Raw genomic sequence first — 24,825 nt, 5'->3', positions numbered from 1 at the left:
TCTCTCTCTCTCTCTCTCTCTCTCTCTCTCTCTCTCTCTCTCTCCCCTTCTCCTCTTTCCTCCCTCTCTCTCTCTCCTTTTACCCTGTCCCTCCTCAAAAGTATTTTCCTTCTGACCATCACCTCCCCCAATCCAGTATCCCTTCTATCAGTCTCCCTTCTCTTATCCCTTTCCCCTCCTACTTCCTTGTATAGCAAGACAGATTTCTATATCCAACTTACTGTATATGTTATTCCCTCCTTGAGTCAATTACAGTTCAGGTTCAAGTGTCTTCTGCCACATGTTTTTTACATCTTTTTCCATTTGGCCAATTCTGCTTTTCAAGGTGTTCTTTTCAGTGGATGGTCTATTCTATTTTTTTAGGTATTATTTTCTTCAGTAATTTTTTGTGCCTCCTTTACCAAGATGTTGACTCTTTTTTTCATGATTTTCTTACATTACTCTCATTTTTCCTCCAATTTTTCCTCTACCTCTTATTTGATTTTTAAAATAATTTTTGAGCTCTTCCAAGAAACCTCTTTCGGCCCAAGAACAGTTCACATTTTTCTTTAAGGCTTTGAATGTCACTGTTTTGGCTTTGTTGTTTTCTTCTGAATTTCTGCTTTGATCTCTGTCACAATAGCAACTTTCTGAGGTCAAGTTCTTTTGTGTTGTTGTTTGTTCATTTTTCAGCCTATTTCTTTACTTTTAACTATATTAAAGTTGGGATCTGCTCCCAAGGTGAAAGGAGCATTGTGCCAAAGTGTGAGTTTTTCATGCTGCTGTTTTCAGCAATGTAATTTGGCAACCAAAAAAAAAAAATACAAAACCTAATGCAGGCTTGAGCTACATTAGGAGAAGCATAGCTTTTAGGAATAAATAGATGACAATCTCTCAGTACTCTGCCACAGTCAGACAACATTTGGACAGGACATTGATAAATTAGAGAGCAACCAGTATGGTGGACAGCTTGAAATACATGTTACCATCAGTGGAAGGTATTGGAAATGTTTAGCCTAGATAAGAGAGAACTCAGATAATATGTGATAGCTGTGTTTAAGTATTTGAAGGGCTGCCATGTGAAAGAGGTCTTAATTATTTGTCCCTTTTTTGGCGGCAAAATCATAACCAGGAGAAAAAGGGGGACATTGCAAAAAGGAAAATTAAGACTTGATGTCTAGAAAAACTTCCTAACAATTAGACTTTTATAAAAGCAGAATATCCATGAGATAATGGGTTCACCATCACTGGAGATCTTAGAGCAGAGGCTGGATAATTACTTATCAATAAGTAATAGTGAGAACACTACAGAACAAAATTAAAATTATAAAGAACACAGAATAATTACTGGTTTCACATTAAACTTTAGTTCTTATCAATTACTACTTAATCTAACTTCTCTCCTCTTTTTTCCTCCTCCAACATAATCCCCAGTCTACCTTTAAGATTCTTCTCCTTTCCAAATTGAGACAAACAATGGACAATGATTGTCTGTATGAGATGCCCTTGAATGTTCATAAAAATTGTTACCCTATAATCACTCTGATTCCTTTGAAATTCATCATTTCTTTAATAATTACTTTGCATTTGTGCCAATTTTGGCCTAACAATTAACACCAAGAAAACACAGGTGCTCCACCAGCCAGCACCATGCCATCCATGTGTGGAACCACCTGTTACAGCAAATGGAGAAGTTTTGAATACAGTGGATAAGTTCACTTACCTTGACAGTATACTTTCCAGGGATATAAGTGTTGATAATGAGGTTGATCACATGCATTGCCAGAGCTAACTCAGTGTCTGGGAGGCTCCAAAGGAAAGTTTGGGAAAGAAGAGGTATTAGACTGGCTACCAAAATGAAGATCTATGGAGCCATTATGCTTACCTCATTGTTGTATATCTGTGAAATCTGGATAGTATACCAGTGGCATGGCAAGAAACTAAATTGCTTCCTTTTGAATTGTCTTAGGAAGATTCTGGAGATCACCTGTCAGGATAAGCTACTGGACACTGAGATCCTTTCTCAAACCAAACTGCCAAGCATTCAGACTCTACTGCAGAAAGCACAACTTCAATGGGCTGGCCACACTATTCAAATGCCAAATGTACACTTGCCTAAAAGACTATTTTACAGAGAACTCATACAAGCCAAGCATTCACATGGTGGTCAGAAGAACCAATACAAAGACACTCTCAAGATCTCTCTGAAGAACTTTGGAATTGATTATGACATGGGAGATACTGACACAGAACCACTCAGCATGGTGTACCCACATCAAACAAGTCACTGTGCTATGTGAGCAAAGCAGAATTGAAGTCGCTCAAAAGAAATGTGAGATGCAAAAATTTAAAGAATCTATCCTGAACGTTCACATGAACCATTTTTGCCCTACCTGTGGTAGAACATTCCAAGCTCATATAGGTCTGAGCAGTCACAGTCAGATACACTGTCACTTGAGTTGTTACTGATGCCATATTGGTACTCTTCAAGACCTAAGGACAACAACCACCTCCAACCAACCAACTTTGCATATACCTGTTATATGTGTAGAAGTTCCAATGATACAAAACTCATGATATCAGTTTGTTTCTAAGACCAATAACATAGTTTGACCAAGCACCAAAAGCAGAACCAGAAATATTTTTAAAACTTGGAAAATAGGAAATTATGATGTAGTATATTTCACTAGAGTTCTAGCACCCACCCCACCAGATATTTAATCGTTATGGCATTAATAAATGTATGAATGTATAGGAATTTATGAGGAAATTTTCTGGCTGGTAAAATTAATTTGCAAACGAAAATATTTGTGTAATAATAAAGGATACGTGTTGAGAACTGGTAGCATTCATGCCTCTCCCCCACCCAAGCTGTGATCATTTGTGACTTGAAATATCATATTTATTTCCTTTTTAAAATAAGTCTATTGAAAACTTTAACTTAATAATAATGAAAAATTTCCTTTCATGTAGTTTAAAAAGCATTCGAGAGCTTAAGGACTATGTTTCAAATCACTATGTAATGCTGTTCTGAAGGCTTTGGTTTGAAAATGAAAAGGAAATCCTTCCTTCTTGTTGTTTTAGTTTATTACAGAATTTGTTTTAGTACAAAAATCTCATCTTGAAACATTAACTTGATTCCTGCATTCCATCTTCCCTTCTTAGTCCCCTACTCTTTGTCTGCTGGAACCCGAAGAAACAAAACTATGAATACAAGTCACCTGAATCACAAAAGCAGCAGGAAATCAGCTCCATCTTCAGGGGTGAGTAACAGTGTTATAAATCTTATGTGTATTTTTTTTTCAATCTTAGGGGGAAAAAACATCATTAGAAGTCTCTTTAAAGCTTATTGTGGAACTGGACATTTTGTAATAGCCTCAGGTCCTTAGTTTCCCATAAAAATTGGAAGATCTATCTATATTTATTTTGTTTTCCCTATTAGCTCGCAAGGTACAAAGAGAGTAGGAAACAAGCTTCAGTTTTATATTATTATCCCCCAGTGCCTAGTACTGCATAAAACATAAAACTTCTCTAGAAGGACATGGAAAAAATAGTTTGTTTTTGACCACTTATAATTAATATATTAGCTGAAATTATTCAGGTGAAAGAGATTGTAGGTTCATTTTTATACAAAATGTATCTTTTTTGGTATCTTTATTTCCATTAGAAACTCTTGCTTCTACCATGAAATGGTCTTTTAAGCTTGGATCATGATGGATTTCTTCAGTGGTTTGTTGTTATTGGTTTGATTTTGTTGTTTGGTTTTTTTTAGGGGGGAGAGTTGGGGGCTTTTTGTTTCTTTTTTTTAACCCACTAAACAGAAATCCCAATATGTAACTACAGTGGGAAGAGGTAATCACAAATGGCCTTCACCTATCCCTAAAGTTCTGTATTGAGCCCTGTCCAGCAAATTGCTTACCAACTGATGGTGTCCATTCAGTACTATAAGTTTACAGTGGGCATGGGGTTGGAAATAACTTGTTATGAAAATGTTATGTTGGATCAGATGGGATTGTAGGAATGTATGAGATAATGGAAAGATTACTAGATATGATGTCAGAAGACCTAGGTTCAGGTCTTTGCTCTGCTATTTACTAGCTACATGGACAAGACTCAGAGTCTTTATCTGTAAAATGGAGAATAATATTTACACTACCAAAGTTGTCTTAAGGATCAAATGCATTAGTGTTTCTTAAAATCAAACTAGAGGACTAAGGGTGGAGAGAGGCTAAAGACATTTTGAAAACAAGATTTGGCTCTAAGGATCCTTCTTAGGAATTTATTATGGAGGGGGGAAGCCACAAGATCTAATGCTTACAAACATCACATTCCCTGATCAATTCACATCATTATTTATTTGAATAATTTTCTTCTGCCATCTTCAGAAGATCAAAGATAGGGGTTTTTTTTTCTTCCAAGGACTCTTATCTTTGGAATTCTTGGCTTATTCTTTATTATCTCTTTCCCAGAGTGCTCACTCCATTATGCTACAAATAGGGAGCTGTTTTACAGTGAGTATCTTACAGAGCTAGGAGAGCTGGAGAAACAAATGTCTGTAGGTAGGTTACAAGTTCAAGGACCACATATTAGTATTTTGAGACAGTTTAAAGTGACAATACAGTCTCTTCTCAATATTCCCCAGCTGACTCACTGTGCTTTCTTTGCTAAGTTATCCTTAGTCTGAGCTATTTTTCTCAGTTCACTTGATCTCTGAATCAGCAAGGGCTTTTTCTGATTGGAACTCAAATCTATTCCTTGATTCCAGGTCAAAAACAAAACCACCTAAACCCCAACTCCACAGTATGTCCAAGACTAACTACAGAAATTTCCAGAACCAGTTCCTCTTTATTTAGGAACTCCACACTACTTTTTATCAGTTTTATTAGCTGTGTCCTTTGATCATCTTTACATGCCTTTCTAGCAAGCACAATATTCTAGACTGATTATCAATTTTAATTGCCTACTCCTGGGTTTTTCAGTAGCTTTCTTCTTTCTTTTTCTAGTGTAGCCTCCAAGTCCTTTATACTTTCCCTACCACCAGGGCAACTAGGTGAGTCAGTGGTTAGAGTACCCAGCCTGAAGTCAGGGAGACTCTTCTTCCTAAGTTTAAATCTGGCCTCAGACACCTCTATGACTCTGGGCAAGTCCTATTTGCCTCAGTTTCCTCATCTGTAAAATGAACTGGAGAAGGAAATAGCAAACCACTACAGTATCTTTACCAAGAAAACCCCAAATTGGATCACAAAGAGTCAGACACAACTGAAATGGCTTAACAACTACCACTAATGACCACTTACTATCCAGCATCTTCAACTTCCCATCATAGGGATCTACAACCAACCTTGGGGAGTTAGTGACCTTCCCAGAACCTATCCCCCTGTACTATTGTGTCATCTGAGAAAGTATTTTTATATCCACAATTTAACTGTACTTCAGTTTTCTGGCTCAATGCAGATTGGAAATATTCTTAAATGACATTAATTTTAGGAATAAGAGGTTTTGGTATATTTTACTACATACCACTAAGGCAAGAAAATGACATGAGATTAGCAAAAACAAAAAAGGAGAGAGAGGAAATATTGTTAAGTATTCTCCTTGGTCATTGAGCACCAAAACCCTTTATTTCTTATGTCCTCCATTGTTATTAATAGGATTCACTAGGAAATGGCCTTCAATTTTTTCAGATGATCCTCTTCACTTTGGTAACATTAGTAAATTTAAACCCTCTTCCCCCAAACAGGCCCCAAGTATCCTACTCTGCAAAGTTCTAATCTCCTGAAGATATCTTAGCTCCATCTTTCATAGCCTCCACCACCATCTGGTGGTATCTTTCGGTCTGCCCATTTTTGTATCTTAGGATATTTTCTTGAAACAAAAGTTATTCGGGAATTTGGGGCGGGGGGGATGGTAGGGAGGAGGGAATAAAGAAGTTCCTGTCAGCTAAACAATTTCTTTCCAAAGCATATTAGTGTGAAGTGTACATGTCTTAACAGTTTAGCATTTCACTAAAGATTATACTATAATCCTTCTCTAAAACAAAGGTACCTTTCAGCTCTCATTAGTACACACTAGATTCATAAACATTCCTTAGTGACAAGTTAGAGACTGAAGAGAATACAAGTAAAAAAGTGTTTGGATTTCCTTTGGTTTTCCCTTTTTGTACTAATGATAACATTCATGATTACTAACTCTGCTTAATCTTTTTAATAAACAGTGAAAGATGTTTTGCTTTCACTAATAGAAGATTGAAAAGTCTAAAAATCTTATTGCTGATAATTTGCTGCAAAATAAAGAGGGCCTATTTTCAAAATCACAAATTTAACAATAATAATTTAGAGCAAATAAAACAAAAGCAACGTTCAATATTCAAGGTCCTTTGACTATGAGTCACATTCCTGTGCATCAGTTAAAAATGTGCTCCACCCCCAGTACAACTTCCAGATCCCCTTGCCTTACAATGGGTATGGGGGAGTTTATTGGGAGACTAATGGATAGCATAGGTTTGGTGATGCAGCAAAAATGAAAACCAGCTGCATATACAACTTTCTCAAAAGTTCACATAACAGTAGGAGTAGCAGAGAATAATTAAGGAATTTTAGAGAGGGATAGGTTATTTTTCCACTTGGCAAACTCATGCAACATGTGGTAGCAAATATCCTAGAAAAGACTGGAAGACTAGGGTCAAAGAAAAATGAAATGAGAAGCTAGAATATGTGGCATCATCAGAACTGGCATTATGAATCATCAGTAGTCTATGTAGGCAAAAGATCTGGGCTAGAGTACTTCTTGCAAAATTTCAACCATATATTTAGAGTTTCAGTCAGTTAATAAGCATTTATGAAGTGCCTACTGTGAGTCAGACACTGTGCTAAGCACTGGGAATATAAAAAGAGACAAGAAACAGTCCCTGCTTACAGGCTACTGGAGGAAACAACAAGCAAACAAATATGTAACAAACAAGCTACATACAGGATTAATAGGAAATAATTAAAAGAAGGAAGGCATTAGAATTAAGAGGGGTTGGGAAACACTGCCTTTAGAAGATGAGATTTTATTTGAGACTTGAGGGAAACCAGGAGGTGAAGATGAGAAGGGAGAATGTTCCAGGCATGGGGGGACAGCCAGAGAAAATACCTGGAGCCAAGAGATCAAGTATCTCGTTCATAGAAGAGCCAGGAGGCCAATGTCACTGCAAATAAGAGTATGTGGAAAGAGGGAGGAAGAGAGAGAGAGGGAGGCAGGGGGGAGGGGGAGAGAATGTTGCAAGATCAAGGATATTTTGAGTAGGTGGAAGATGTGGACTGTATGGACCTCTAAGAAGGAGAGGTTACTGTGTGATGAAGGTAGGGCAAGAACCTGGAAGCGGCACTGCAGAATAAGGAGTATCCCAACTCCCTTGTCTTGACCAGTGAGCTGAGAGGATTGAGGGAAGGCACAGCCAGTGCTGGAAAGGGTGACCATGGAGGCTGTGTCATCAGCAGGGAGCCAATTCTTGTTGACTACTACAAGATAGGGGGGGGTAGTAGAAGAAAAGATTTTATGAAGGCAAGTTTGCTGCTTATGCATCATGCATTCCAGAGGGCATAGTGGAAGGGCTGGATAGCATTTGATTGGGACTTTGGGGTGGGAAGCTTGAGTGTGATAAGAATAAGGAATCAAGTGGAGGGAGTTAGGAATGGGATTGGGATGATGACCTATAGGGCTTCTGAATCACTGAGATGTGTAGGGTATGCATAGCCAAATATGGTTAAATTCTTAATTGAATGGAAGATTCTAGTCTTCTTCCCAGAGGAAGAGTCTAAGTCTTGGCACATACAAATACTTCAAGCATCTGTGATTTCATCCATATAGTTCTCCCTTTACCAATGTGAATAACAGTCCTTTCACACCTTAGCAAATGTTTAATGAGTCATAGTAACAAATATAGACATACATATACACATATGTTTGGACCAAATCTATGATTTCATTGACATAGGAAATTCCTGATGAGAAAATGTTAGCACTTATTACATTTTCTCTACTAATACATATCAGTACCTGCTTTACAAGTTATAGTCTGAGAGAATTTCCTCAGGCACTGAGAGATTAAATGACTTTTCTTGAATCACACACAATTAATATGAGTCAGGGATGGGACTTGAGCCAAATCTCCCTGACTCCAGAATTGGGTCTCTATCTGCTGTGCCACAGTACCTTGAACCCAAGTCTTCCTAGTTAAGGATTTAAAGAAAGAAAAAAATGCCCATATATTTGCTACCACATTAAAACACACACACACACTCACCAAGAAAGGTCACCTTGATTACGTCAAAGTGTGACTTTCTGTAGAGATCTCTGCTAGGCCTCTCCTTTCATATCCTTCAGTGAGTGGAGCTAAGAAATGTTTACTTATAGATAATGAGATTAGCTTGTGATGATTTAAAAACTAAAAAAAGAACTTTAAATAACAAACTGCAAATAACTAGTAAAATGTTCTGAGCCCCCAGGCAGTTGGTTGCTTGCCAGATGAAGAGGGTGTTCTCCAAGCCAGTTGAATTTAGCATAATCAGTTATCCACAAATTACTTTTCCTCTCACTATCAAAAGCAAAAACAAAATCTGAAAAATCATTTTAAAATTCTTTTTTTTCTAGCAAACATTGTTTAAAATATAAATTAATAGTAAGTAAAACTTTTAAATAGGAAAATAAAACCCTTAGTGATGAACCTTATCTCCCATTGCATGAGGCAAAGGAGAGTGGAGTAGATTCACTATTTGTTGTTCTAGCAGTTTCTCAGAGAAGCCAGAATTCTGTCACTCTCTGTTAGATTCTCTTAATAAACTCAGCTAGCCAGGAAAAGGCAGCATCTGCTACTGCCAACACTTCTCCCCTTTTCCTTTTTCCAAAGAGATTTTCTAAATACCCTCTGCACAAGCCAGGCCTGATCCAGTTGGGAAGAAATAGAACTCCCAGGGTCTTTAGTGACTTAAGTCTCTTCACAAGGCAGCCAGTACAAGCCTTGCCAGAAGGATTTATATGTGTATTTAGACACATATTTATATTATATATATACACACACACACACACACATACTAATTTCTATACATGTGTGTACATATAAATCTATATAGGGGGAGGCATTACATACCAAGTGATCAGTACATATGTGTGTATGTATGTATATATACAGAGAGAGAAAGGTACATAACATATCTGCTATCCAAGGACCAGCCTCTCAAAATACAAAGAGGCTCATTTGGTTCTTGTACTAGCAGATATACACAGAGCTAGTACTCAAATGCTTTTCTAACCTGGTAAGACTTGGCATAGCAGTCAAGAATTCAATCACCCCCACATCCTCATGTAATGATAATGAAGCATCAGAGGAGGGTTTTCAAGAAAAGCCTTACAAGAGCTTTTTTGTTGTTCTGTCCCTTCAGTTATCCAACTCTTCATGACCCATTTGGAGTTTCTTGGGAAAGATACTAAAGTGGTTTGCTATTTCCTTCTCCAGCTCATTTTACAGATGAGGAAACTAAGGCAGTGACTTGCCCAGGGTCACATAACTTGTAACTTTCTGAAGCCAGATTTGAACTCAGAAAGAAGAGTCTTCCTGACTCCAGGCCCAGCATTCTATCTATTGTATCACCTAGCTACCCTGTCTTATATACAGGAAGTATTTGAGTATTTTAATCTTCTGATCACACATCCTGGATCCGCACTTAACTTGTTGCTCGGTGGACCAGGGTATACAGCCTGGAATTGTCCAGGCCCCTGTACTCCTCCAGGACTCTTCCTCAGGACCCTAAAGCAACCAAAGCTGGAACTTCCCATGATGGCTCCTTCTCAAGGTAATGTTTCTAATAATGAGGAGGTAGTTGAGCATACTGGAAAAAAGCACCATTTTAAAAGTTGACAGAGCTAGGTTCTCATCTCAACTCTGCCACAAACTAGTCACATATCCTAAAATTTCTTTAAAAAATGTATAGATCCTAATTTCATCATCTGTAAACATTATAATAGTCATGAACTCATTTAGAAAAACTAAAATGGCATGCAGATATATGTTGGCATTGTCCTCCAATGTGACATCTATTTCCCAGTTTTCATCTCCTGTTGCCTCTCTTGCCATATCTGCCCTTACAAGGTAAAAACAACGAAAGTGTCATACTCTGTCAGACTGTGGCCATCCAGCCTAGTGGTCAGTTGCCAAAAACAGCCCAAGGTACAGATTATTCCATCACTTAGTAGTTTCACAGTTATCATTAGTAACTTTATCCAGATGGTTTGGAATTCTGGTCTAATCACTTTAACATTTAGAGATTGAATCTTTGTTCACTTTATCTGCACCATCATAATTTTACAAATGACTATTCCACTTTAACTGCCAGTTTATAAACTGAAGAGTTATAATGTGTCTGGAACTGGTTTACCAAGGAATCAAGAAGAGGAAGGAAAGCAAGCATAGACAATATAGGGTTGATAGCCTGGGAAAGAACTGATGGGTGGAAGGATTAGATGATGTGGGTGAGGACAAAGAACAGAGTCTGGAGTTCCAAGGCAGAGGGGAAGGGAGATGACAACAGATTATGATCAGACAAAATAATTTCAGATTTCATGAATATGGAAATGGAAGTGGGACACTTGCATGGGACAACAAGATCAAGGCATGATCCTCTTTGCTTGTAGCTGTAGTGGGGTGAAGAAGCAGGCCATAGGGAATGAGCAAGTTAATGGAAAGGCCGCTAATGAGGGCAGGCTCAGACAAGGCAACTGCTTTGGAATTGTAGGTGGCTGGAGAGGGAGCCTGGAACATGATGGAAGGAAGTGATCAATGTTATGGTAACGAATATCTGTTACCTGATTAGTAGCTGCTGAAGTCCAGTTATGTGTGTCCCTCTCATTGCCGATGGCACCATCAATAAACTAGGGAACATGGCATTCCTCAGGAGCTAGGTCCTTAGAGGCAGAGGACCATTGGGTTGGCAGAAGAGGTAGGGTTCCAGGAATTGCATTGGAAATCCCAGTCTCTGGTATAGTTGCTACATATTTGTGATAGGAATTGACATCAGAGGGACCTAGAATGTGATTTTTAATGTGTCGTTTCCATTTAACAATAGTAGCCTCCTGTGTTCTACCCATCTTGTTAAAGGGGCCATCTTGAATCACCCACTGTATAAGTAGCACCAGACAAAGGGTGATTTATGAACCTGAGTCGTCTATTCAGTAATAAATAAGATCTCATAACAGGTGGTCAGTTGCTTCTCAAAAGTGGTGCAGGGCCCTCAAAGATACTGACTAGTCAGAATTCATAGTGCTGTTGCTGTCCTTTGTAGCTTCCCCTGAATGATCCAGTGGTGGGAACGGGCTTTAGAAGATGCTTTTTCTGAGGAAGAGCTAAAGGACCCCTAGTATCCTCATGAGCTGACCAGTTACTTCTTACTAACTTCATGTTTTAAGAACCACTCTAAAGGTTTCCTTCAGGACGTATCCCTTCCTCTGCCCACCTAGCAGGGCAGCAGCCTTTCTAACTCTTCCTCCACTCCCAGAGCATATCTTCACACTGATAGCAGTATTTTTGCCTAAACCACAGCTATCCCATCTTCCTTCTCACATTTCACCATGTCTTCAGCCATACCACTAAAGCTGTCTGGTGGAGGAGACCCATAGCTAGTCTGAAGACACTCCAATTGGGCTCCACCCAGAAGGGTAGGCTGTGGGATGGCCAAACAGATGCAATCTCTCGAACTCATTTCCTTTGGGAATTTCAGATCCCCTTGCAGATCCTAGTTGGGCAGCCTGCTGCAACTACAATAGGAATCTATCTTTATGGGGTCAGGTGCTAATGCGTCCATCTCAGTGACCTAAAACAAGGGACAAAATCTCCCCTTCTGGAGACTCCAATCAATTTAGCTGACTGGAATAACAAATCCTGAGAGAGCTCCCAAGCCTATGGAACTCAACTGCAAAGGGCATCTCAGCATTGGCCACATTAGACCGTGACCTCAGGAGCCATTGCTTCAGCGATTCATCATGTTTCTATTTGAACTTCTCTTGCATCCTGCCCAATTCACTCCCTACTCCCACAGAGGTGAGAATCACCCATCTCCCTAGAGCTAAAATAATTCTGGGCCCTTTTTTTTTTTACATGAATGGTGTGAATTTAAAAATCTCTTCCCCACTTCTGCTCTCATTTTCGTGTGTCCTGGTTCCAATCTCAGCAGGATACAATGGAACCAGGACCTCTGGAACTAGAACTTCTGGGTCAGAGACAATGCACTGGGTTCCTGGTTTCAACCTTTCAGTCTCCATCTCCATCAGAAAAGATCCCTTCACTTCTATAGTTACTAGCCCCTCTGCTTCCATTGTACAGCTCCTAGAAGCCAAAATCTCAGTGTCTAGTTGCTGGATATATATTGAGCCAGTTCACTTCTAGTTTTATTATGCTGGCAGCCCAAATTCTGCAAGATGGTCAACAGCAGCCAAAGAATGTTGGATGTGGCTCTTTCTTTAACCTCCCAGGCACCTTCTCTAGAACTCAATGAGCTAACCTCTCCATGTGAATAGGAAGCAAGGATATGCAGCAAAGCTATATCAGCCCTTCAGACCACATCACCTCCCCCAGGAAATGCATCTAATCAATAGGGAATGGCAGCTCGAGTGGTCATCAGACATTCATCAAGTTAGAGGGCCCCAGCTCCATGTAGGTGCTATTTTTTTATGCCCTTAAGTGACCAGGGAGCTGGAGCTAATCAGGTCCCAGGGACTGGCTTTGATGCTTTTTTGGGAAAATTAATCCCTGTTGAGGTAGAAAGGGAACACTAGTACTATCACATATCTCACTTGTTACCTGACCCTCTATATATGTGTGTTCCTCAAGGATCTGTTCTTGGCCCTCTTCATTTCTTTTTTTTTGATACTCTGTCCTTTGGCAATCTTATCCATTCCTACAACTTCAACTGACACCTTTAATAATCAGTAAATAAATCAGCAAGCATTTACAGACTTACTCCTTTGCTCAGAAACCTTGAGTGGCTCCTTTTTGCCTAGTAAATAAAATCCAAATACCTTTGCCCAGCATTCAGGCTCATCCATCATTTGGTGCTTATTTACCTTTCCAAATATTTTTCATAATACTCCCCTCCGCATACTCCATTTATTATGTTCCAGTCTAGTCATGAGAAAGATAAGACAGACTGTAACACAGGACAGAATGTGAGCATTGCATTGGAAGAGGTAAATTGCAAAATGTTATGGGAACATGTAGAAGTGTGAAATTCCTTATGGTTAGGATGACTGGGGAAGGTTTCATCAATGGGGAGGGGGGCAGGATTTCAGATAAAGCTAAAGGAATAAGATTTTAACAGACATATACAGAGAGAGGACATTTTAAGTGTAATGCTGACTGCCATGACACCTGCCTGAAGGATGGGTGTGTTAGATCTTGCCCCTTCCTTAGGGCTCTCTGGTACCTATAAGGGGATGTTTAGACAATCTGGCCATGAGCAGGGCAAGCTACCTTACACATGCTGGGAAGATCACGGCAGTAGGAAAATGCAAGGTGAGTTCAGGTTTTGGGGTTTCTTTAAGTGTTCTACACCGATTACAATATGTATGTGTATCAGGTAATAATGAGTGTTCATAAGAATGGAAAGAGTCTGGAGTCAAATTTTCGAGGACCTTGAAAGCCATTCTAAGGAGTTTTTATTTTATCCAGTATACACTGGGGAACATTTGAAATTTTTTTATCAAAAGGGTAGTAAGCTAAGATCTGTGTTTTAAAAAGATTACTTGGGGTTTAGGATAGATTAAAGGTAAAGAGAGTGATAAGGAGGCCATTTAAATTATCCATGTGAAGAGTACAAGGACCTGATCCAAAGTATGTGCTACATACTTGGACTACATTGTAAAATACAGCCAATAGTACTGGATAGCAAGTTCTTTGGGTCACAAAAACTTTGTTTGAAAACAAAAACATCTTGTATACCCATGTTCTCTTGGGCTTACTTGTAGCAAAAACTGTAGGACCCTTGCAGTCAGATATTATGGAATGCTGACAGTACCGTGTGCAGACTTGGGTTTCAAAGTCCAGTCACTCCAGCAGATCGTCACACTTTAAGTGTGACCGATCCTAGGACTTACTGCGGGGCAGCTAGGTGGGCAGCGGAAGGAGCACCAAGCTTGAAGTCAGAATGGTCTGAGTTCAAATAAGGCATCAGACACTTACTAGCTACGTGACCCTGGGCAAGTCACTTAAGCTCTTTGTGCCTCAGTTCCTCATCTGTAAAATGAGGGCACATCGGAGAAGGAAATGGCAAAGTGTCTCTGCTGAGAAAATCTCACGGACAAAAACCGATGGGTCCCATAGAGTCAGACACAACTGAATGAGTGAACAGCAAGAAGCACTTCATTCTGAATTCCGCTCTTTATAAGGGAGAACCTATTCATGACTCTCCCTTTTTTCCCTTTGAGAGTTCCTTAGCCAAGAAAAAACAGCTTCTCAATTCTATAGGAACTCTTTGTGAAAAATTGTTCCATTTGGACTTTTGCTAAAGGGTTATTTGTGCAAATCAAAGCATAAACTAAGTACTAAAAGGGGGACTTTATCTGGTTTAGTTTCCAGTCTCAAATTCTGTACCGGTTTTCGTCACCTCATTATTCAGTCTTTTCATTTCCTTTTTCCCCTTTCACTGATATTCTCGTCTTCTCAGCTTTCATATCTGTTGTTCATGAAACTATTCTGTTGATTTTTCTGCATATTTTGTATTCCTTAACTGTCTTTCCTTCCAGTTTCAGCTAATACCCTATTACTTTATCTCTGTGCTCCTCACATTGCTGTGTCACAGATGGGTAGAAAGGAGGTAAGTTAGGGAAAGTCTTCCAATGTAGGCCTCTTCATGTGTCCCCTCACTGTCTCTGAACATATCTGCCTTTCCTTGGATGGGTAAAGAAGGGAGTGGTGATGGCATGGAGGACAGTAGTAGTTTAAATACACTGTGTGTCAACTTACAAATGTTAATAGCATCAGAAAAATACATGCTTGCAAAATTTTCACCAGTTGCTCTTACACTAGTCAATTCAGTATTATTCTCTGCCCCTTCTTTGAGCTCTCCATTGTAGAAAGCCAAGAACACAAGCATCTATTGACAACCAGCCCTCCCATTGAATAAAAATTTCCTCAGAATCATCATTGTACACTGAAAGGCCTGTCCCTAGTTGGGTTTTCTTTTTAGTTATTGGCATAGGTCAGATGTCTAAGGAAAATTTTACAAAAAGAAAATCTATGCAGTAGTCAATGAAGAATTAAATGGCATGGTTATTTAGAAATGGCCTGAAAGCCTTTTGGCTGCCAAATCATTCCCAGCCATATATATCCAAAATCAAATATCACACATCCATGTCATATATCACATATATCACACAACATCCATTGCTTGTTATTTTAAAATAGCCAGAGATTCCATCCCTCCCTAGAAAATAGACTCCCATAACATGAAATTCATAATCAAATGAGAATTATGAAAAATGAAGATCCCTCTTTCTCTCATTTCCTCTAGGAAAAGTTAAGGCACAAGGGTCAAGCTTCATAACCCTTCCCCATGATCGTATTCAAAGATCCACATTCCTAGGACTGACAGTGCTGTATTTTACAGAAAGTCTGGTTTCACTTAACGTTTACAGATCTTTCATAGCATTGATGTGAGGAACTCCCAATGTGGAATTGCTTTCACCCACACAAATGAGCAGGTCTTCTGTAACTTACTGTTTTAGAGTTGCTTTGGTCATGGAGAGCATGGGACTTGCCCAGAGTCACCTGGTTAGTATGTTAGCAGCAGGACTTGTATATAGGTCTTCCTTTTCCAAGGACAATCCTCTATCTACCATTTCCACATTGTGATAGCAATTAAGGTTTACAAGAAAACTTTTGCCTTTCCTACTAGTGATTTCACCATGTTCTCCAAGTTATATCTCACCACGCGTTAACAATTTTATTTTTATCCAGGAGGAGGAAATTCAAATCTAGTGAACAATAAGATACCCCAGTGTGCCGTGCCCAGCCTTCATCGCATAGGAGATGAAGTCACCAGCTAGCAAGAAGGTGTTTTTTTTTTTTTCAAAAAGAATAATTTCTTATGACTTTGGTATATCAGCTTCTCAAAGCAGGAGACAGAGATATTGGTCAGGCTAAGGTTTATTAACCAAGCAGCCAAGAGGAAAAGCAGTGGTCAAAAGCAAAGCAAGTCTAGTCTTTATTTTGGCACAGAGTGCCTGAAAACTACTTCTTTCCATCATTTCTACCCCCACAAGGTGGCAGGTCTGCAACTCCTGCTGTTTATGTGGATGCATTTTTCCAAAAGCACATTGTGAAAGGAAATCATGAGTCTGTGATCTAGACAGGCTGTCTACTTCAGGACACATTCTCTTGAAAGTGGACACTCTGCATAGCTTTAGTTACTCTGGCTTTCCAGTATCTGTCAGTGATATATGAAGGCATTTAGTTAGGATTTTTTTTAACCCACTGATAGTTTCTCAGCACTCAAATTATACTCATCCCTAAGACTTGCAAAATTAGGTAGAATATCTCATGAGTGGGAAGTCCCAGTAAGATAATCACTTTCTAAACTCTGTAATCTGATTGAAACTATTCTGTCTCAACTGTTAACCTTTGGCTATCAAAAGTTCAGAGATTAAAAATAAAGGGTATACGCCTATTGCTAATGTCTATGTGGCTTGTATCAGGACATTGGTCTTCTTAGCCTAAGGAGAAGGCCTCTGCCTTATAGAACTATCCATTTGGATTTCTGTCTTTATAAAGCCATGATCTAGAATGTTTAAAAAGGGATTATATAAACAGAAAGGTGTGGGGTGGTGAGGAGGAACATGGAACATGAGAATGAACAATATATTAGGTTATCAGACCAGAAAGCTCATAGTTCTGTTGGCTCATGATATCTAGCCATTTAAAATTAAAACGTATTTTTTTCTTTTAGTCATGTCTTATATCTGAGAAGATATGGATGATTTCCCCTTAAGGTCCCCTTAGTATTCATTGCTTCACACAATTACTTGTTATGTGTTTTGGGATTGATAATAAAAAGGATTCGCATAAATCCTTGTGTAATGATGTTGCACTATGATTTACTCTCCATTTATCCAAAACATTCACATTAATAGCTCCCCATTCGGTCCCTCAGGAGTAGACGTGGACATTTTCAGAATACTGTCAATACCCCATACCACTTTGTACCCTTAATTATGATACCTTGGGCATATGTTTGCCAAGTTGCATGAGGTCGTTATGCCTTTCTTTTGATTTTATGCTTGCTTTGGAAACAGTGCAGCCACAATGTTGTGAGGGGAGCACAGGGGCATCCAAAAGTGTACAATAAAAGCTCATCTGTTCCCTGGCTTATCATTTCTTCCAGCTGTCTCGATTTGTAATGATTATCCTATTCACATTGGGAATATAAACATACAGTCAAATTAGCTCTGAGGACTATTGCCAATAAGAAATCTCATTCTTGACAGTTTCCCCTTTCCCCACTTTTCCCTCCCCACCAACCTCTGCAATAGGGATGCATGAAGCTAGCCATACTGAAGGCTCAGGGTCTCAGACTGTTCTCCCATAACCAGCATAGTTTGCCTTGTTCAAAACATATTTGAGCCAGAGCAGTTCTCCTTGCACTTTGTTTATGTAATTTCAAAGAACTCTTATCTAAATATCTCAGATTCATTTACACTTAATAAAATATTGTCTCTTTTGATCTCTTTTCTACAGGATCCCCCCCTGCACCCTTGGGTGTTCATTGCTGACTAAAATGATATATTTATTATTTGGTTTCACTTATGGAGAGTTGCAGCTGAAGTATATGGTTCTTAGAGCCTCTAACCATTTCCTCCCTCAAGTAGCAATTTCCCAAACTAGTTTATACACAGAACAATTTTGTCCTTGGTAGTACTATATTGTCATAAATCAATAAATGTTGGTCTGTGAATATCCAGTAACCTCTGGAGTAAAGGAGGGCAGGAGCAGGAAAATTTGGGAGCCAAATGCAGCAAGGAACATAGGGTACATGCATTACACATGGTTCAAAGAAAAAGCTCTGGGTGATTGATATGTGTCATACACCCCATGTGAGATACAGGGTGGGTGAACAGGATAATGGAGTGTGTGTGTGGGAGAGAGAAAGAGAGAGAGGAGGGGGAGAGAGAGAAAGGAAGAGAGAGAAGAGAGAAAAGAGAGAGAGGATTTTTAAGGAAACATTTCAAGAAGGAATAATAGAAATGTAAGGAAATAAAGATGCAGTATGTGAAGAAAGAGTTCAGTCCTAAGTGCTTGTACAGTGATGGTCCAATGGCAAGTAGATATGTTTTGTATACCAAGTGGCCCCACTCCTAGTCAGCCTTTGCTCAAATAGAAATCCTCTTACAGAATCTCACTTTATATCAGGTAGATCAATAATGTCAATAACAATAACAACTAACACACTGATAAAGCATTTCAGTGTTTGCAAAGTGATTAGATAGATAGCAATAACTCTGGGAGATAGGTGCCATTATTTTCATTTTACAGATGAGGAAACTGAGGCTGAAAAGGTTAATTGACTGCCCAGGGCCACACAACTAGTGAGTGTCTGAGAGAGGATTCAAACTCAGTTTCTCTAATTTAAAGTTTAATATTCTATTCACTACAGCACTTAGCTGCTCATGTGACCTACACTCTGTGGTGAAAAATTGTCCTTCGCTAATTAAAATTTTGTTCTAATAAAATAATAACCAGTGCCATGGCCTTACACCTTCAGAAAACAACATGAAGTTGAGTGGGTCACCCACCTTTGATTAGAGCAGAGCTTCTTAACATTTTAGTGGGTCATATATCTCTTTGGCAGTCTACTGAAGCCTATGGATTCCTCAGAATAATATATTTTAGTGCAAAAAATAAAATACATAGGAATATAAAGTGAATTAAGATATTGAAATAACTATCAAAATATATAAAGTTCACAGGCCCAAGTTAAGGACCTACAACTTAGTGTCTCCAATTTCTCCATCTACATCAGGATCCTGCAGTGGTAGGTAAGACAGGAGCAGATGGGCAGTTATTCAAGAGCCTTTTAAATGTTCCATGGGGAAAAGTAAAAGATGGAGGTTGGGCCTTCATATCTGAGCAGTCCTCAGCAGTCATCAGAAGGGCTTTGGTACCTATCTGCTGTAGAACTTCACAACTATGATGATGTTCTGAGGCCCTGAAAAACTCACCATATGAGTTCTACCATCTGTAACTTTGTGACACATACTTTACCTGTCTGCTGAAGAGAAACTGACTCTTATGAAGTCCTTATGTAACTGTTGGTATCAAAACATTCATTTCTTAAGGCTGAATAATCTTGTTACAATAAAAATAAGTTTTATCTGTTATAGTTGGTGATTTTCTTTTAAAAATATGCACATAATTTCATGATTTAGACATGATAAAAAAATTACGGAAAGAATCTAAACAGTTCCATGATGAACTGTTCCAACATGGCCTTAAACTTTGAAGTGTCTAGATTTTAGGAAGGGTGTTGGAGCTAGAGTTCTTCCAGGCAACAACTATCAGTGGAGAGGTTGATTTGCTTTTTTTTTTTTTAAGTTAGCCATTTGGGTAAGTTTTAATATAACAATAGCCTAGTTTGCACTTATGCAACAGAAATCAAGTCAAAACCCAGTTCTCTGCTTTCCTAGAGCATAGTATTGGTATGGCTGTCCAAAAAGCATTTATAGACTTGGGGGGGGGGGGTGGAAATCTGGCTTCCTAATGTTTTTTCATCGGGTTAACATTATAGTGGATTTCCTGAAACAACACTCATAGTAGGGCAAGAATAGGGGGTTTTAGTGAACACTAAGGGAAAACCACCCTGTGATTAAAAGTATATCTCTACCAAGTGAAAACAAATTACTCTTTGTTGAAAATGAATTGAATATTTATGCTGTAGTCCTGAGAAACAGAAGTAGTTTCTTTAAGGAAGAAAGTTAGCTGTTTTCCAGTGAGTAAACTTGGTCTTGTACCATCAACAGGAAGCAGGGGTCAGTGATCAGTTTTCTTTTATTGTATCTTAAGTTGAATGATCCTCCATCTAAACCCAGAACTGGGAGAAAGAGTAAAGAGATCAGAGGGGATATACATAAGGATCATCCATTCATGACCCACTCTCTGTAAAGAAAGACAGAAGACTGACCAGGTAGACAGAGGCGCCATTTAAAGTCAGAAAAGAGAAGAAACAAAAAAAGCTATTTCTTTTCTGTATGCATCATTAAAGGTTTAACAAAATTCAGGCTAGATGCCTTCATTGGAGAATTAACTCAACAGTTCCCACAAGCAAGCTGGCAAATGAAGGACTGAAATAGCTATGAGGGATGGCTGGACAACAAGCATCAATATAAAGTCTAAAAGTGTTAGGCTAAGGGGCGGCTAGGTGGCACAGTGAATAGAGCACCAGCCCTGGAGTCAGGAGGACCTGAGTTCAAATTTGGCCACAGACACTTAACACTTACTAGTTGTGTGACCGTGGGCAAGTCATTTAACCCCAACTGACCTGCCTTCCCCCCTCCAAAAAGCCAAAAAAAAGTGTTAAACTAGAAGAACACCAATGGGAGACCAGAAATTAAGGCAGACAAATTAATTAGAAGAAATGACAGAAATTCAAGCAGTTCAAATTAAGAAGTTCTCTTCATATACTTTTTATTTAACACAGCTTATCCATAAAAGGTTCTCAAGGAATAACAAACTATAAAACTGACTCATTCTAGCTGTGTGACCTTGGACAAATCACTTAACCTTATTCATCTGCAAAATGTGATAATATTTGCACTCTACCTCACAAGGATTGTTTTGAGGAAAGCATTTTGTAAGCTTTAAAAGTGCTATATAAATAATTATTTTTAAAGTTATGTCATTGGCTCTTGATAAAATGTTTGCACAAATCCCTTGACTTTGTGGAGAGGGTATCTTTGCATTCTCAAAGCAGCACATTTGAAAAGAACGATTGCAGGTACAATGCTCCTGAAATAGCTACACCGAGTATTTCAGTGGAGTCGTATTTTGGCTGAGTTGTTTTCAAATGTTTCATTTTCACACCTCATTTCATGAGTAGACAAAGCCTTAAGGGTCATTCAGCAGATGTGTAAATCTTAACTGATAACAACTAACATTTACATAGCACTTGCTATATGTCAGGCACTTTACAGTTACCTCATTTGATCTTCATAACAACCCTGGGAGGCAGGTGCTGTTATCGTGTCCATTTAGCAGATGAGGACACTAAAGCAAATGGGTTAAGTGACTTGCCCAGGGTCATATGGTGTCTACAGCAGGATTTATTTCTATTTGAACTCAAGGCCTTCTGACTTCAGACCCAGCCCTCTTTCCACTATGCCATCTTGCTGCCAATTTTTTTGGCCTTTTGAGCTTTTCTCACACCTCCAGTTGAGAGAAAGCATTTTATATCAAGACAAAAACTTTAGTGCAAGATTCAATGTCCAGAATTCTGGTTCAAAAATTTCTGTGGTCATCACCTAAAGCATTTAATTTTAACAGTCTTCACAGTCTTTTAAATATCCAGCAGGTAAAAATGTATACTCAAATTATACTCTAATAATTAAATTCACTTGGAAAGATGTCACAACATATTTACTGGAGAGGTGGACTTAAGAGTCAGGAAGACATGATTGTAAATCCTACTTCAGATAATGCCGAGCTATCTGACCCAAATAAGAATAGTAATAACACTCACTTCACGGTTTTCAAATGAGATAAGATAAAGCACTTTGCAGTCAAAGCACTAAAATAGCAGCTCTTCTTTTGAACAGGGACCTAGGTGGTTTGGTGCATAGAGTGCAAGTTCTGGAGTCAGGAAGATTCATCTTCATGAGTCCAAATCTGGCCTCAGATACTTACTAGTCGTACGACTTTGGGAAAGTCACTTAACCCTGTTTGCCTCAGTTTCCTCATCTGCAAAATGAGCTGGAGAAGGAAATGGCAAATCACTCTAGTGTTTTTGCAAGAAAACCCAGATGGGGTCATGAAGAGTTGGACATGACTGAGTAACATTATTTCGAATAAATACCACAGTGAGGGGGAAAAGTACTTTGTAAACCCTAAAAGCATTACAGAAATGAATTACAATTACTTTAGCACATCTGCAGACCCATTGGTGTGAGTATTCCCTCCATCAATACAGGTTTCAAAATATGGAATCTTATCTACCTTATCCTATGAGATTCTCTTTTTATATTCTTCCCTAGAGCTTCCACAGAGGATTTCCAGCATTCTATAGGCCTTACTAGGTCTTGTTTCCACTTCGTGCCTACCAGTTCAACATTCATCTGTGATCTACTCTTGCTATATGGCAGATATAATCCCCAAATCATATATTCTCTTTTTTTTTGAGGGAGGAAGTCAAGGCAATTGGGGTTAAGTGACTTACTCAAGGTCACACAGCTAGTTGTACCAAGTGTCTGAGGCCATATTTGAACTCAGGTCCTCCTGACTCCAGGGCTGGTGCTTTATTCACTGTGCCACCTAGCTGCCCGCAAATCATATATTCTTGAATTATATCCTTTATACCACTTCTCACAGATCCTGATTGCAAATATGTTGCAGTCTCTTGGTGTCCACCATACTGTATTCCATTGGTCTTTGAGTCACTTGTAACTTTGATGCTACTGAAGATTGTAGTGTTCCACAATTCACAACTGTAAAGCAACCCTGGGAGAACATTTATGCTGGGTAAGGTTTGGGACTATTAAAAGGACTGGACATTTCCCCATATGTAATCTAGCCTATACCTTTCTAACTATGGACCCAACTTACTGTTTTACAGTACTACTGCAAAATATATTTCTGATCTTCTAACTATGTTAACATTTGGAAAAATGGGCTTTTTTCAGCCATTTAGATTTTTCCTATGTTAATTATCAGAGTTCTGTCTTTTAAATCTTGGAACTCATTGTAAATGCCCTCAAATGCTCTGGGGCTTAATGAATTTATATAAGCAATGCAGGAGTACATGGAGGACCCAAGTGCTTCTAGGGATTCCTTCTATTTGTATTCTGAGTAAGACATTCTCCGCAAGAGTAGGGCACATCTTTGATGCCTGACTTGATATGAATAATCAGGGCTCAATAACTTTCTCTGTGGTTGCATTTATCAAGCAAGCTTGTTGGAAGAGAGCATTTGAGGCTGTCAAATGCTTTTTTTTTTTAACATTTTCAATGAAATAAAGCAGGATCTTATATAGTATTATCTGAAACTTCCAGTCATTTGTACAATTAAAACTATGTGATCAGCTATATGAAATTGTTTGAAAAAGTCTACTTGTTCTTATATTTTCATCGCAGGTACTCTCAATACATATACATATCATTCCCAAAGATTTTATAAAAGTAAGAAAGCAGGTATATGCATTGGTAATTATTGATAGCCAATCAAGTATTTTTTGGAGAGGTAGTAATATTTTATGTTATTTTTCCATTCTATTAATCTCTTTCTACTCTATCTCTTTTAAAAGATCTCTTTTAAAAAATATTTACTTAATGCACAGATTCTTAACTCTAGACTTCAAAGACTACCTGTTCTCCCTCCCCCCAAGGAGTCCATGAACAGATTTCGGAGGTTCCAGGTACTTGGATTGTAAAACAATTACATCTTTACTTTTACTAACCTCCAACTGAAATTTAGCATTTCAATTACATAAAAATATTATTCTGAGCCAAAAATAGACTTCCTCATACTGCCAAAGGTATCTATGAAACATACACAAAAGTTAAGAACCCCCTTCTTAATACCTTCAAGATTTATATTGTCTTCAATGCATATTTTCTGGCACTGTATTTGACCTGCTCCAGCCATTCTTCCTAACTTTTTTTCATAAGTACCATTTCAACTTTCATGTAAACCACATTTTCAACTGAGTTTTAGGGTCCAAACAGGATAGCTCTGCTGGAATTGATAATGAAAATAGTGCATTATGGAAACATAAATCAATTCCATTTTTTTCATCTATTTCTTGTCTTCCTGCCAATACCATCCATGAATTTTCAAAAGGATGTGTCTTAGGTCTCACGCCAAGGTCTCTGTCATTTTGTGTTTGCTTTCACTGTTTTTATGAGATGATTTGGCCATGATCCTCTTCACTGTTATATAATTGAGTTTGTATTCTAACTGGGTGTTGCCCTTGGCTACCATCTCTGTGTACTTGGTAAAGAGTTTGAGTCTGCTGGTTAAGAAGGTTTCTGAGTTCTTTTGGTCTCCCCTTGGCATCACTTATATTTGTTCATTTTTTCAGGATTTGGTAATAATCAAGGTCTTTGCCTTTCCTTCCACTTTCCGTTTTTCAGCTCTAATACCTGATTTGAATAGACTAGGCTGAAGTTGTTGCACTTTGTGGGCCGTGTCTTCTCACCATAACTCCTAATTTGATATTGATTTTGGTCTTTAACTAGTCTTTGGTTCGACCACACACAATTTATTCTGCTAAGACATGAGTAGTGAGTCACTATTTATCAAGATAGAATGTTTCCTTTTTTTGTAACGTTGGTTGCTGCTTGCCATGGCCAGTACCTTCTAACTCTTCCTATTAAAAGAAATATTACAATATAGCCATGAGGTTTCTGGGCAGTCTACAAGACTTCAACATTTTTTCATTTCTCAATCCCCTGTATTTTCTAACATTTTGTTGTCTTATGATTCATCTTTGCATTGAATTCACTGTCTCAAAGTCTTAAATAATTTAGTTTATAGAATCTTGTCATATTCATGGTAGAATCTTCCCCTTCCTCTTCTGAAACAGATATTTATGCATAAGCTGCAGTTATCTTCACTGT

General features: G+C 38.5%; 1 protein-coding gene across 1 annotated transcript in view; it reads left to right on the top strand.

Annotated features, from left to right (window-relative positions):
* Positions 1 to 17,491, top strand: part of LMNTD1 (lamin tail domain containing 1) — a 102,879-nt gene extending 85,388 nt beyond the window's left edge. The window contains exons 9-10 of the mRNA XM_069106814.1: positions 3,145 to 3,242; positions 15,965 to 17,491. Coding sequence (XP_068962915.1) covers positions 3,145 to 3,242; positions 15,965 to 15,985 — 119 coding nt within the window. The 3' untranslated portion in view covers positions 15,986 to 17,491. The remainder of the gene's footprint in view (positions 1 to 3,144; positions 3,243 to 15,964) is intronic.
* Positions 17,492 to 24,825: the final 7,334 nt, after the last annotated feature.

The sequence above is a fragment of the Petaurus breviceps genome, unplaced genomic scaffold (assembly GCF_028583685.1).
Source record: "Petaurus breviceps papuanus isolate PSGF00001 unplaced genomic scaffold, PetGlider_PUasm1.0 81, whole genome shotgun sequence".
NCBI lineage: Eukaryota > Metazoa > Chordata > Mammalia > Diprotodontia > Petauridae > Petaurus > Petaurus breviceps.
The sequence above is the reverse complement of the archived record's forward strand: the minus strand, read 5'-3'. Positions and strand labels throughout refer to the sequence as shown.